Source organism: Hippopotamus amphibius, chromosome 1 (assembly GCF_030028045.1).
Source record: "Hippopotamus amphibius kiboko isolate mHipAmp2 chromosome 1, mHipAmp2.hap2, whole genome shotgun sequence".
NCBI classification, from domain to species: domain Eukaryota; kingdom Metazoa; phylum Chordata; class Mammalia; order Artiodactyla; family Hippopotamidae; genus Hippopotamus; species Hippopotamus amphibius.
The window spans coordinates 210,038,421-210,054,520 of NC_080186.1; the positions used below are offsets into that span (position 1 = coordinate 210,038,421).

General features: G+C 34.9%; 1 protein-coding gene across 3 annotated transcripts in view; it reads left to right on the forward strand.

The window, feature by feature from the left end:
• EDIL3 (EGF like repeats and discoidin domains 3) overlaps positions 1-16,100 on the forward strand; it is a 411,932-nt gene that overhangs the window by 138,847 nt on the left and 256,985 nt on the right. Inside the window, exon 3 of one of the 3 annotated variants that reach the window (XM_057739846.1) lies at positions 7,958-7,987. The exons of the other annotated variants lie outside the window; for them this stretch is intronic. Coding sequence (XP_057595829.1) covers positions 7,958-7,987 — 30 coding nt within the window. The remainder of the gene's footprint in view (positions 1-7,957; positions 7,988-16,100) is intronic. 3 annotated transcript variants of the gene reach the window in all.

Consider the following 16,100-nt stretch of genomic DNA (forward strand, 5'->3'; position numbering starts at 1 on the left):
TGAAGATGATCCAGGACTTTGAAAAAAGACTGGAGGCAAAGATCGAAAAGTTTACCAAAGACCTAGAAGAATTAAAGAGCAAACAAACAGAGATATGCAACACAATAACGGAAATGAAAAATACACTAGAAGGAACCAATAGCAGATTAACTGAGGCAGAAGGGCGAATAAGTGACCTGGAAGACAGAATGGTGATCATCACTGCTGCGGAAAAGAATAAAGAAAAAAGAATGAAAAGAACTGAAGACAGCCTAAGATACCTTTGGGACAATGTTAAACGCACCAACATTCGCATTATAGGGTTCCCAGAAGGAGATAAGAGAGAGAAAGGACCTGAGAAAATATTGGAAGAGATTCTAGTTGAAAACTTCCCTAACATGGGAAAGGAAATAGCTACCCAAGTCCAGGAAGTGCAGAGAGTCCCAGGCAGGATAAATCCAAGGAGAAACACGCCAAGACATATATTAGTCAAGCTGACAAAAATTAAAGATAGAGAAATGTTATTAAAAGCAACAAGGGAAAAACAACAAATAACATACAAGGGAACTCCCATCAGGTTAACAGCTGATTTCTCAGTAGAAACTCTGCAAGCCAGAAGGGAGTGGCATGATATATTTAAAGTGATGAAAGGGAAGAACCTCCAACCACGAATACTCTACCCAGCAAGGATCTCATTCAGATTGGATGGAGAAATCAAAAGCTTTACAGACAAGCAACAGCTAGGATAATTCAGCACCACCAGACCAGCCCTACAACAAATGCTAAAGGAACTTCTCTAGGCGGGAAACATAAGAGAAGAAAATGACCTACAAAAACAACAGCAAAACAGTTAAGAAAATGGTACTAGGAACATACATATCAACAATTACCTTGAATGTAAATGGATTAAATGCCCCAACCAGAAGACACAGACTGGCTGAATGGATACAAAAACAAGACCCATATACATGCTGTCTACAAGAGACCCACTTCAGACCTAGGGACACATACAGACTGAAAGTGAGGGGATAGAAAAAGATATTCTATGCAAATGAAAATCAGAGGAAGCTGGAGTAGCAATACTCATATCAGATAAAAGAGACTTAAAATAAAAAATGTTACAAGAGACAAGAAAGGACATTACATAAAGATCAAGGGATCCATCCAAGAAAAGGAGATAACAATTATAAATATATATGCACCCAATATAGGAGCCCCTCAATACATAAGGCAAATACTGACAACTATGAGAGAGGAAGTGCAGGGCAGAAGCGGAGACACAGGTGTAGAGAACAAACACATGGACACCAAGTGGGGAAAGCGGGGAAGGTTGGGAGGGAATGAATTGGGAGATTGGGACACCAAATTGTACACTCTAAATATATGCTGTTTATTGTCTGTTAAAAAAAAAAAAGAAATAGAGCATAACCACTGCCCTCAAAAGAAGGAGCATGGATAATGTCCAGCTTGGGAACAAGACTGGAAAATACTATCGCAATTTTGTTTAGAGCTGGCATTAGGTTATAGTTTAAAAGCTAGTGGGGGATGTAAGCAGGTAACTAAATCTGGAAACTAAAATAAATACTAAAGAAGTGAGGGTGGTGAGACTTGCATTCAGTCTACAACGATGAGGTGGATTCGGATAGGGAGGGAGGGCCCATTGAATAAACAAAGGATATTTGAGGACAGTTGTATAGATACACGAAATATTATAGGCTTTTGTAATGTCAAGTAACCTAGTCTAAAGATCTTTAGTGCTTCCTTTAATAGCAAATGTGTCCTAATTATGTCCCCAAAGTCTCTTTAAGATTAGCTGGGATATAAATATAGGTATATTACTTGAGTCACATTACTTCCCAGCTACCCAATATTCTGGGAAATCTTTGTAAATTATGTATTTTTTTACTTAGTAGAAAAAAATGAAACCAGAGCTTTCATTCATACTTTATTATTGTCCCCATTTTTACCTCTTTCTAAAATGAGGAAATCACCAATGCACTGCTAATTGCTGTTAACATGATTCATTGTATAAGTACCTTGTAAAACCCATGTGAGCTATATTACTACTAAACTTTAGAAAGTGCATTTTGTGGTTCTGTTTTAATGAATCTATTTAATTAATAATCTGTAGTTTGATGCCTTTTGAGTTAATTTAAAATCACAGGTTTATTTTTTCATGAGATGATCAAATGGTCATTAGAGCAACAATTGTCTTTTCAACTATTACTCCTTTTCTCTCCTGCCCCAAGAAAGAAAATATGATTTATATGACTATATATAGTTATGTAAGTTATTATATATGTATAAATTTATATAAAATATAGATGACATTTAAGGCTCTCTCTTTGGTAAGTCTAGTAATGTAGCATAATGAAACAACTAAATTTTATTGAGTAACACAGAGGACTGTATTCAATATTTATATATATATTTTTTCTTTCTTTTGACAAATACTGATTGAGCCCTGCAGTGTTATAGGTATTATAGGTATTAAAACTGTAGTTATAAGGTTGAGCAAAAGAGGCACATCCCTGCCCTCTTGAAACTCCTAGTCTAATGGATGAGACTGCTAAACATATGAATAAATACTTACAGGCTAACTACGTGTGTACGTAATTATAGTTTAGGCATTACACATTATTAACTGTATTTAAATAAATGTCATCCTCCAAATCTAGCACAAGAATCAAAGTGCATGCAGAAGACTGATAGAATAGAGAAGCCTTTGTAATTCTCTGAACATTTTCTGTGCAGATACATTGTCTCCTGCTCCTTACTGTGACCTAATTATTCTGCAGCTCTTAGAGTGCAGAATTGACCACATGGTATGCTGTCTGAAGTCTTTGGCCAGGAGAGATTAACACTTCTCTTCATACTTTCACAAAAAAGGAGTTAATGATAACAACTTTTAAGCCCTGAGGCATGTCCTCGTTGGGCCATTGGTCAAGAACAAACAAATCAACAAACAGTAAAACAAAGATCATGTAAAGTAATAAAACCTCTTTCTAAATAACTTCTCTGTGTCCTTCCAGAGGCAACTTCACAACTTCCTTAAATGACTGAATTCACAAATTTTAAATGGTAATTTATTCTTTTTGCCTTAGTACTGACACACACGTGCGCACATACACACACATACGCACATTTATAACAACATCTGGGCAGGCATGAATAATCATGTGTACATATCATCATTGTTACTTGTGCATCCCTGCAGTTGAATAAAAACATTCTAAAATGTTGTGAGAGTACCAGGATACATATTTCTCGTTGCTTTGCTCATGGAAATAGTGAATTACGTAGATAATTGTATACTTTCACAGCATATTTGGTACATAATTAATTAGATTTATAGTATAGCAAACAAAATGATCCATAAGTCAATATGAACTGAGTAACGTCTCCAATGTAAAGCAGATTATCATATGCTAAGAAATATATTTTATATATTTCATGATGAGCTTTTCCTACTTGTTGGTGAGCCACAATGGGTATAGAATCATTTTAAATGGATAAAAAATTTCCAAGTTATGAAAGTTTACTTAAAACACCCGAGGATAAGACAACAAGAACAAAGCCAAGGAGATCTAAGAATTGTTGAGACCACATAAAGAGACTAGAGCCTGTTGAATGAAGAAGTATGTGTGTTTTAATAGCACTTGTATATCAGGGTCATACACAGCTCACTGGGCTTGGGTAGTTATTGTACTTGACAGTTGATCCTGTGAGCAAAGGAGAAAGTGAGGGAGGGAGGAAAAAGGGAAGGGAAGGAAAATCTGTAGGATGCCTTCCTTCTTCTTTGGTCAATCACTAACACAGTTCATGAACATGTACACTGTCAGGCTGTCCTGAAAACATTGTGACCAACTTCAGAATCAGCGGAAAAGGTTTATTGTATTAAAATGTGGTGGTAAGCTCTGTGGAAAAATTAAAATTTGCTGAAAGCCCAGCTGCCATCTGAAAGCACAGCCCTAGACTGTATGTTTTTCCTGCCTTGCCCGCCTCAGAGATAATTTCTTAGGCTTCGTAATATATTTTAAATGGGAATAACAAAACCGGTTATAGTTGCAATAGAGTGCCATTAATTGCAAATAAGAGAAAGCTCAGCTAACACTAGATAAACAATAAAGTGCAAGTATTTTTCCTCAGAGCTAGAACTCTAGAGTGAGGTCAGGATATGATTCAGTGGCTCAATAATATCATCAGTAATCTAATTTCTTTTTATCTACTCAGTCTTTGAGGTTTGGCTTCTTTCTAAAGCTGGCTCCCATCATGGTTGCAACATGTCTGCCAACTTGCTTCTAGGGCCACAGACTTCCTTGTCCTTACCTAAGGAGTGGGAGAGAGGGTTATTTGCAGACACTTTCTCAGAAGAAAGTGTCTTTCCGAGAGCCTCTCCTTACCCAAACATATGCAAACCTGTCCTTACACATTATTGTCCCCAGTTGGACCATATACCTACCTAGACCAATAACTGTGGCCAGGAAAAGGGAAAAGATTTACTTAGTTCTGAGATACAGACTTTCTCTCTAAATCCAAAGGAGGAGTCATCTTCCCCCAAGGCATTGATGTAGATACCCAAATAAACCTAAAGTTGTTACAAGCCAAAACACTGAAAGCCCCTGAAACAGCCACAGTGTACACTGCAAAGCATTTTCTACAAGCCTTCTAATTTACTGCAGCAGTTCTAACAACAGGACCCATGGCTCTGCAACAAACTTTTTATGGGTAGAGCCATAATTCTCAACATTTAGTGTTCATAACAGTCACCTGCTGAGCTTTTTTAAAAATGCAAAAACCTGGGCTAACACCCAGAATTCAAATTCATTAGATCTGTGGCATTTCAACAAAATCCCAGGTGATTCTGTTATGGGCACTGAGAGGACCACACTGAGTTAAATTCTGTATATTAGATATATACATTTACTCTTTGTTTTCCTGCCATCACCATAATTTCAGTACATTCTTCTACATTGTGACCAGGCAGAACAATACAGAGGTAGTTGTTAGTTTGTTTTTATTTTTCTTGGTGCATGTGTTTTTAATTTCCAGAATTAGAGGAACTTGCATGTGGCACAGACGTGTGCATGTGTGTGTGTATTTGATTTGCTGATTCATGAATTCCAAGAAGCAAATTGAAAGAATAAGGAATCATTGGGTATCATGGCATTACTCCTGTGATTCTTAATTTTACTTAAATGTCACTAAGTAGACCACTAATGTCCACTTGGAGGTTTATTTATACTCCCAAGGCTCTTGCTGCCACCTGTTAATAGAGCATGGTGCTTTGTTTGGCAATGAGTTAGCCTACAAAGCCATCTTTGCCCGTGATAACTGAAACGGTGAATTAATACCAATCCTAACCCTGTATATGCCTTTGTATGTGTGTTTATTTTAATAGTATGTCTGTTGGTTAATAGTGTGAATATGGTTAGTAGTATGACTATAGTTACATCTCCACATTATGAGGAACCACCACTATGGAGATATTTCATAGAAATACAACTCTATGCAGACTTGTGTACCTGCTGATTCTAATATTGTTACTTTGTTACAAACATTCTTTCAGGTATTACAGGCTCAAGTGTAGGTTAGTGCACTGCTTGCCTCAGGAGCTTTTGTTTTAAGACTCATTGCTACGACTCCTATAAGTTTAGAATTGTCTTTACTTCTGTGCTTGTTAGTTTTTTCCTAAAATTTCTTGCTTCTCCGTATGTAATGGAGGAATAAAGTCTTAGCCCTTCTGATCTTTCTTTCTTAGGCATCACAGTCTTGGGATCTTTTGTTTAACCACCTAGTCAGTCTCTCTCCTGCCTATGTCTATTCCTAGATTGTAAGATACTTGAAGAAGTTTCCAAGGGGACACTTCATTTCTTAAAGGGATTTCTCTTACAGCCCTTACATCCAGTTCCCCACCCCACCCCCCCAATCCCCCCACCTCCCACCCCCCGCCTTAAGCTAAGTCCCAGCAACATTATCCAAAATCTAGCCAGTCCTTAACCCATGATCCTTTTTCCCGCTTCCTTTTCTCTTTTAGTGGATACTAAACCAGCACTTTGTGAGACAGTAAGGCACAGTGCAAAGAGTTTGGTATTAAAGTCACGTGAGCTTGAATTCAAATTGATCTTAGACAGATTGTTCAGTCAGAATCTCTGTGTCTTCATCTATCAAATAAGAGTATATTTCATCTCATCGGTTGCTTTATAAATTCAGTTCACACACACAAAGTGACCAGCTATAAGTATAAACTTTTGTTGTTGTTGTTTCTTTTGAATCTCCAGACTTTTACCAACAAAGACCCATCTAAGTCAGCACTTTTACAAGTCCCAGTGGTATTTTCCTAAGAGGGAATTCCTGGAAGCCATCAACAGTTTTCCTTTTTGAACATGTTGTGATGTATTTGGGACATGATAAAGCAGCAAACAGCTTTTAAATATTTATGGTCTCCACACCATGCGTGCCAAGTGTGTTTGCTCTCTCCATTTTTTTTTTTTTTTTCCTGGTGCCAAGGAGACAAGCCAAACAGTGTGAGAGAAAATACTGTCAGGACACAAAGTAAGCTTGTCTAATGTGTACTCTGTGCAGTTGTAAGCCTAATGGAAAAGAGTGGAGACCGCTCCCTAGTTACACAGTGATACCTTGATGAACGAATCACCTGGGAACAAAGCTCCTTTATACGCAATTCAGCTGAGTAAATTTTTATTTTAAAGCTTCATGATTCAAATGAAATAGTACTGGTTAGAGTAATATAATTCAACAGTAATATTCCAGTTAAGCTATGCTTGTGCACAAAGCAGAAATATCTTCTCACAGAGCATGTCTGTTAGTATAAAGGTGAAGATGTGCATTCTAGGCAAAATTGTGAAGCTACTTCACCCTTGCAAGCACTGTGCTCCATCCTCCCCCCTCCTCCCCCCCCCCCCCCGGCCCAGCAGATTATTACCCTTGGAGTGGTGCTGCTCGCAAAAATGTCTCCCTTTTAAAGAAGGAATCAAAGTGAGTCACACTTTGAGTTATAAGTTCATGTCACACTGTACTGATATTACTTAGTCCTGTCTCAGTTCTGACTATAAGTTAGTACTATGGAAAGAGACTCTGACTTAATTGGTTTGCGGCGGGGCCCAGGGTTTGGCATCCTTCTATAGATGCGGGATTGTGGACCACTGCTTTAGCATAAGGTTGTGTTTTCATACTGTGATTTCTCCGTTTGTAATATCCATGCTTATCCCTGCGTGGGCTGGAGCACACTTGTGTCAGAATCACTTGGGATCAACCTTTAAAATTCAGGTTGCTGTGGCTTCACCACAGAATCACCACTACTGAATCTTGAACTGTGTAGTACATATGAGTTGAGTGTGTTTGTATATGTAGGTGATGGAGAAAGAGAGAGATAGAGAATCTTTGTGTTTAACCAACATTCAGAGTGATTCTGAGTCTCTCTGAGGTTTAATAATTCCTGTCTTTTTATAATTTCTACCGCACGGGACAAAATTTTTGAGTGTCAACAATACCTTTTAATTCCTCCTTGCTAATAGAGAATTCCCACAAAGTGGTGATGATTGGGGTATTTATGTGTTATATACAATTTATATTTTAAACAATATTATTTATAGTAATTGTAATAATTTACACTCAGACTAAAAAAGATCAACCTTGTTTGCAAAAGGACAGAAAATTCAAATTCAGACAACTGAATGCTCTTTTCTAATACTTGCTTCTTTTAAAGTATGAGAGTATTTAAATGTTAATTTAATAAATATCCATTTATCTGTCATTACCTGGTTATCTAATGACAGATTTCTAATGTATACACAAAATTGCAAGTCAGAGACTTTTAGTCATTATTTAGAAATGTGAAATATATATATGTTCAATCTCAATTTCTCTTTCTCTCTCTCTCTCTCCCCTTCTCTCTCTCCCTCTCACCTCACTCCCATCCTCTCTTTGTTCCCACCTTGTCTCTTTTCCTCTATCATAGCATCAGATGAAGAAGAGCCAACTTCAGCAGGTAAAGTTCCTGTGCTGTAAAGATTATTCCTATTTAATTTAATGCCCTTAGTAATATAGACTGTTTGAAATGTGTTGTTTTAGGTTTCAACCAGAAAACTGGCACAGTTTTATTTATTTACCTTATTTCCTGGACCCATTATTCTGTCCCAGACTAAATGATGTTGGTTATGAATTTTCAGTAAAAAGAGAAAATAATTGAAAATGAACTGTCACAGAAGAAATCATAACACAAAACATCACATCAATATTAAAGAATAAGGAAAATTGGATAATTAAAACATTGAGAAAATGCCAATAAGTAATAAAATGCAGAGAAAAACCTAAAATGATAAAATGCAGAAAAATAATAAAATGAGACTGAAATGAAAAAGAGAAAAATGATATAATATACTTTCAGAACTATGACTTACCATGATAGAATACTGCATTATCAAATATATGACTGACACTGAACATAATATTCATTTAAGTTTAGAGCTAAAAATCATGTTGTTGCCTCAAATATGTGCTTTCTTTAATAATTTTTACAGTTGTAACTTAATGTGCACTGAAACTTGGCATCATGACTCTGCCCCTCATCCATCTAATCAGCACTGATCAAGAACAGGCTCAGGTCTGAACTAAATACTGTGAGGAATGCAGATGGAAGAGAAGGCGGGGTGTTTTCAGCATGGTTCTAGGACAGTGGGGTGGCTCGAAGACCAGGCACATTTATAAGGAGAAAGTCAGCACCACAGCCACTCTGGTTAGCAAGTCATAAAAGGCCCAGGCTAGCAGACCAGCAACATCAGGAAAAAGGGATGAAGCCCTGAGATGCAGGTGTTACATGCTGGCTGGAAGAGAAGGACCAGACCTTAGCAACTAAGGAAGGGAGTTAGGCCTGAGAGACAGGAGCAGGAAATGGTTCCTGTAACTAATGGACAAAAATGGGGTTTGATTTTATAGGAAATGGGGAAGGTAGCCCAGGTATTGAAGCTCAGGTATAGAATAGGGTCTTTTCAATTCATAGAGCTAACTTATTTCAGTTGGTGGGAGACTTCTCGATTTCTACCTTCTTCTAAAATTGGGCAGGGACTTTTATCTGTAAAAGTAGTTCAAAAGATCAAAGATTCAGTGGAAGAAAGGGAAATAGACATCTTTCAAATATCTTTGGTAAACTCCAAGAATGCCATGTTGCATGATACTCATCGCTGCCTTGAAATGGGATAAACTCTCAGTGTTTCATTTTCATAATATCATTAGATTGTTTACAACCTGATTTGGATGATAAGAACTCCCTATAATTTTCTCCTGCTCTAGTCACTATTATGTAGTTTATTTTTAGGCACAACCTAATCATATGACTCAGTAGCAGACTTCTGTGTTGTTGAGTTTCCCCTGCCTAGTTTCTGACTTCTTTTTGCCCTGAGTGACTTGAGGCTTTAGTGTTGACAGGGTTGCTTAAAGACTCTATTTCTCAGCCTTAATTGAATTTTCTCTTTGTGTGAGTACCAGTCCTTGTGAGCTCATGCTTTTCTAGCACAGTCTCATTCCTCTAATATTCTTACACCCCATTCCTTGCTATGTTGCCTGACAAGGAATTTTGGTGACTTTGCAAAATTATTATTATTTTTGCATGATGAAGATTAATTTTAACTTAACGTAAATAATACAACATAGCTACTTCTTGGTGTAATTTTCTTATTTTAAAATTATCTTAATAATTTCTCTGCTTGTTAAGAAAGTCTTTTGCAAATGCAACTGAACATTTTCCCCCAAATATTTATTTGACTCTAGAGTGATCAGAACATCATAGAGTTTAAATTATGTTTTAAAAATATTTTCATTTTCAGATATGACCAGATGTTGTTGTTGTGATTTTAGCACAGACGATTAGAACAAATGTATTCTTAAGTAACATTTTAACTAAATAATTTCACACACAGATTACATTAACATTAAGAAAATTTGCATTTAGTAAAGCACACATTCCTTTTATACAAGACTGCCAGTGGGAGCCAAATGTTTTCCCTTTAATTTTATCAAAGTATATAAATACAAAGTAGTATTGTGTAGTTGTATTAAAACAAGGTATTATGAGATTTGTAATGGCTTGATTTCATAAGGAATATGAATAATTATGGAAAGTAGATTGTAATTTTTTTAGTCCTTTTTTGGTACTTCTTGCCCCCAATTTTCTCAACAATTATTTTTCTTAATTAAATATTTATTATTCTGTTTATGTGTATTTTCAATAATATTTAGCAAAATGTCTTTTATTTTAAACTATTACTCATAATATATTTAATATATTATTAATATTCTGTTTTTACTTTCATCTCCTTCCATCAGCAGAGTTTATCTAGAATGATCTTTTCCAAGCTCAGACTCCATTAATTTATTTTTTCTGATACTCTTTATCTTTCCTGTTATTTCCCCATCCTGTTTAAATTATCAATGAAATGCAGTCATTTGTTTGCCACAGATATTGTACCTGAATTAAACTTTCATACGTCCCCACATGGTATCTTTATCAGTTTCACATTCTTCCTTCAGATTCACAGCATAATTGGACAGTAACTTCTAATATATACCTGTTTATTTAAATTAATTCGTATATTTCTAATAAGAGATCTGCTACTCCTCAAAGTTCAACAGTAGAGGAAATAATAAAGTAAATGGAGGTGTTTCTGATGTGAGATAGTCACAGGCTCCTGATCACTAATTATTATAAGTTAAAAATTATTATTTTTAAAACAAATATATATATGATTTATTTAAAGGTGCTTAGTGCAGGTGTTTAGTGGATACTACTACTGAATATTATTAAATATTTGCAATGTATGGATATTATATAACAAATTTAAGTTATCTTTACCCCGAGGTACACAGAATTGATTAATTATAATTCAATAATCAAGACAAATTCACATCATCCAGAATATTTTTTTACAGAAAATAATAGGTTCCTATCTGGATTAACATACAGTATAAAAATTAGAAAGAGACAGTATAACTGAGAAAATTAATGCGATATTAGATAGTGTTTTACTTGTGTTATAATGCTAGAAAATGATATGGACTTTCCTCTTTACAATAGAGCATATCTGGTATGTCTTATATTTAGAATTATTATGACTGCCATCATTAAAACAGACAAGTGATCCCTCCACTGTGTTCCCATGTAATTCTGTTTGCAATAATTTTATTCTTCACTCTGTCTTTGGTCATTTTTTCAAATATGCCTAATTTCTCTATCTGAACCTCTAAATTGCCATGCAAAAAGCAAGTGCCTATAACTGCTTTTTTGTGTTGATTTATAGATGAAGATGCATAATATGCCACGTCTGCATTTCTACTCGTGGGGATGTATCCCCTTATTGAATATGGAGCATCCATTTGTTAGTTATTTTCATCTCCATATGTTCTGATGGAATGCATTAGCCCAGAGCAACATGTTTGTAGCATCTGAGTTACTAGGGCAGTTTCACCTAACACCTGTTCCTATAACTACCAGAAGTTTCTTTTTCTTTATCTTAGTTGAATCTTGTGTTCAGGTATTTAAACATCTTATCATTGATTATAAAAACACATCTATGAACTATACAAGAAATTCCTTCAGACTAGGTTATATCCCAAGGTCTAATTATAAACTAATGAGGTTCATATTTTTAAAGCTACCATAACAGATACTATACCTCCAAATGAGTCATGTTTAGAGGTGATATATGTAATCCAATTATGTTGCTGTTGCTCAAATAATTTTGGTAACTCTCTTTCAGAATTTCCTTCAGATATTGCAACATCAGTTTTTCCCTTTTATAGTCTCAGAACTGTGCTGCTATATTCATCAGACATTGGTCTAAAAAGTAGGCCTTCAAAAACAAAGATCTGCAAATATTGAGTATGTGTGTGTTTATCTGTAGGTGTAAAACACAGATCAGTTTATAACTTTAATAACACTCTTTAATAAAGTTAAGTCAGTGGCTGCTTCTCCCATGTTACACAAATCTAATTTTCATTTATCTTTTATTTAAATTTCATAGTAAGGAAAAACAATGAACCGATTACACCAATGCCATTGTCTGTGTCCTATAAGAAATTAAGACCTTTACATTAGAAAATTGACTGCTAGAAATGAGCTAATGTATATAAAATTTAACTTATTAACTATATGTTCTATCAAATTAGGCTTATTGTCATATAAATTTCTTCATTCCTCTTCATTTTGTCTTATTGGCTATTATTTTACCTCTCTAGAAATATCATTTATTCATCAAATTAATTAAATCATTAGAAGAATTAAAAGAGGACCAGAAATGGAAAATGTTACTGAATGGGCTCAATCAGTCAGAAAATGACACAGTTGAGATCTTGTAGCTGTACAATAAATCAGTGGCTAAAATTAATCAAATCACAGCTTATTGCTTTTTGTTCATGCCACCTCAAAACAAAGCTTGAGTTTTTTCTTTTTTCTTTTCCTTCTTCTCTTGCCTAAGGGGAGATTTTTAATTGCTTTGTCATTTGTCATTTTTTAATATCAAAGAAAGATACTGAATTTGAATTTATGTAAAAGTAGTTATTAATACTGAGTTAGCTTATATAATAACAAAAGATATGATTAGAAAAAAAATGGAATTTTCAGATTTTTAGCAATCAGCTATGTTAAAACACTAAACTGCAAAAGCCATACTGTTTTTCGCATGTTTATAAAGTTAAAATTTCATACTTTACTTAAATGTAAAACTGCATTTGTGGTCTATTAACATCTGATCCCAATTTGTAGTGATGATAGATGTTACTTATGGGATACAATCGTTTATAATAGACTTCTTGTGACGTCTGTGTTGCCTGTCAGAGGTGGAGACAATGGTGATTCAGCATACCAGAGCTTCATCATTTTTACTAGTTCCTTCTAAATCTTTTAATACCTTTAATCTTTTGAGTGATCAATTTGGCCGTTGAGAAGTAGACCTAAGAACTAATAATCTATACATATAATAGAACATTGGCTAGCAGTAATAAAGACTTAAGACTATAGTTTTATATATATATAAATATATATTCATAGTTTTATAAACAAACTATATATATAGCTTAAAACAAATATGTTATATATCCAAGCAGCTAAACACAGGACACAGTGATTAGATATTTTTCTCTAACTTTTGAAATACTCAATTTTAGTCCTACAAAAACATTACTTCTGTTTATGGTGGAGTTTGTGATTTTCTTAATTATGCTACAGATTCTTTTAGATCTCTTTTCTGTTATAGAATTTAATTCTGCATGGCGGACTATACTCAATTATTCTACAACCCGTGCATTTTGAAAAGGAATATCTAACCATATTATTCTCTAATGAACAAGAATTGCTTTTGCATTTTGATCTTAGCACTTTATTTCCTTGGGGGTCTAAAGTAAAGCTTCACATCCTCGTTTTTGTTCGCCTTACGTTTGTTACAAATTTTCTCCTCTTTTATATAGACATGCCTATTTTCCCTCTAGTGCCTGGAGCAACTTTACTAATTATTTTATCAAGCTTATTCTTATTCATAAATATATGCTAAGCAGGCTTAAATATTAAAACCTGATATATAAAACTAAGAAGTTTCTTGCTATAATCTCTAAAAAATAGAATGAAGTCATTACTTGTAGATTCTCAGTGGAATAGGGAAGAAATTGTTGCTTCTAAAGATTTATCTTTGGTCAGTTCACTAAGACATTAGTGAAAAGAACAAAAAGTGCTTAGTTCTTTTTTAATAAGACAAAATTTCCTTATTGATAGATATTTGATAGTGATGTTGAATTGTGAGAAAAGTAGTTGTTTCTTTAAATTTCTATGTAGATAGTATTTTTCTAATTTCATATTTCATATTTTACTAAGCTGAACTTAAAAATAGTAATGAAGGTATATAAATGGAAAAGAAAAGTATATCTGTCAGTGTTCTCTGGAGAAGCAGAATCGAAAGGATATATATATATGTATAAAATAAAGAGATTTATATTAAGGAATTGGCTCATGTGATTGTGGGGCTGGCAAGTCTGAAATCTATAGGGCAGGCCAGCTGAAGACTCAGGCAGGAGTTTGATTTCAAAGTCTTGAGGCAAAGTTTCTTCTTCTCAGGGAAACCTCAGTCTTTGCTGTTTAGGCCTTCAACTGATTGGATGAGGCCCACCCACATTGTTGAGGGTAATCTGCTTTATTTAAAGTCAACTGATTGTAGATGTTAATCACATTGACAAAATACCGTCACAGCAATATCTAGGCTAGTATTTGACCAAGCAACTGGATGCCACAGTCTAGCCAAGTTGACACATTAAATTTAACCATCACAGAAAGTGAGTAAAAATTATATAAACACAAAATATTTTAATTTTCAACAAACCTATTTCAGGAAAATAGAGCAAGCATAATTTCCAATGTTTAGTAACCATGCATGTTGCCCCACTATCTGTGTACATGTAGACCTCAAGCTTTATTTAATTTCTTGTACTCCTTACATTGGTTGGATTCATCTGTAAGGCTATCTCCAATTGTCTGGGTCATTTTTTTTGCTGTCCCAAGTTTCATCTCAAAGTATATTATAAACAGAGCACTGATAAGTATTAATTTAACATTCCAGGGATTTGTTGGCTCAAGGAAGGCATTAAATGTTCTAGTTTATGATGGGTAGGATAAAACCCCATGGACCTGAAGGCCTGAACCTATGCCTTTAGGCAGATAAATAGCTATCTCCTGCCTGTACAGTATTTTCCTTTTACAGATTTCATTTTCATCATCTTTAAAATGGGTTAATAATAGTGCCCACCTTAAAGGTTTGCTATAAAGATCAAACATGATGATACATTAAAGCGTTTACTACATGATGCCTATCCTATAATAAGTACAAGAAATCTAAGCTGTTTTTACTTTTATTATCATCAGTGTTTCCCATATTATTATTATTGTTATTTTGACTATGATTATTTGTCAGGCCAATGTGCTGAGTGTTTTACGTGCAATATTTTATTTAATTTTCATGATAAAGCAATACAGCTAATTATATATATTCTATATATATTCCTACTTAAAGAGGAGAACATTGAATTTTATTTTATTTTATTTTATTAGGTTGTAGTTGTTTTACAATGTTGTGTTAGTTTCTGCTGTACAACGAAGTGAATCAGTTATATGTATACATATATCTCCTCCCTCTTGGACCTCCCACCCATCAAGATCACCACCAAGCTGAGCTCCCTGCTCTATACAACAGGTTTTCACTAGCTATCTGTTTTACACATGATAGTGTATATATGTCAATCCCAATCTCCCAATTTATCCCTCCTCCCCCCTCACCGTGTCCACAGGTCCAAAGAACACTGAATTTTAAAGCATAAATAAATATGCCCAAGGTTGCATAATAAAGAAGTGACAAAAGGAGGATTCAATTTCAAATTTCCTTGGAGAAACTTGTGCTCAGTCTACTGCAGCAAACTGCCTTTTATTCACTTATAAATAGTTTTAAATAGCATAATTTCTTTCAATTGTAAAAGTAATACACAGTTATTCAAGTTTTTTGTCACGCATATATTATAAAGCTGTACCTAATAACGTGCAAAATTTTACCTGTTGTTTTAAATGATGATCTGATTACTGTAGTAATTTATGGACCTTGCAGACATTTTTAAAATAATAAAACAGGAAATGGAAATCCCCCCTGACTGCATTCATCCATATGGAATATTTGCATTTTCAAAAACCATTCTGCCTCAATCTAGTTGCTCTTACAGTCTTCTCCATCTCAGTGGTTCAATCCAAAATCTTCAGGATCAACTTCGATGACACCCACTACATCCCATTCTCACAAGACCCTTTTGGCCTCTTCTTCGAGAGTATACCCCAAATCTAATCACTTCTTGCCATCATATATACCATCACCCTAGTCCAACTCACCATCTTCTCACTCTTGTCTTATCATGCGGTAGGCTTCTGAGTGGTCTTCTTCTTGGTACCTTCAGCCCCTCTGCAGTTCCTTCTCAACAGAGAGGCCAGGTGATTCTCCTACAATGCTGTGAGATCCCACCACACCTTCTCCACCTTGTCATGGTCCCCTCCTCTGCTTTATTTTTTATGTTGTGCAGACAGTGCT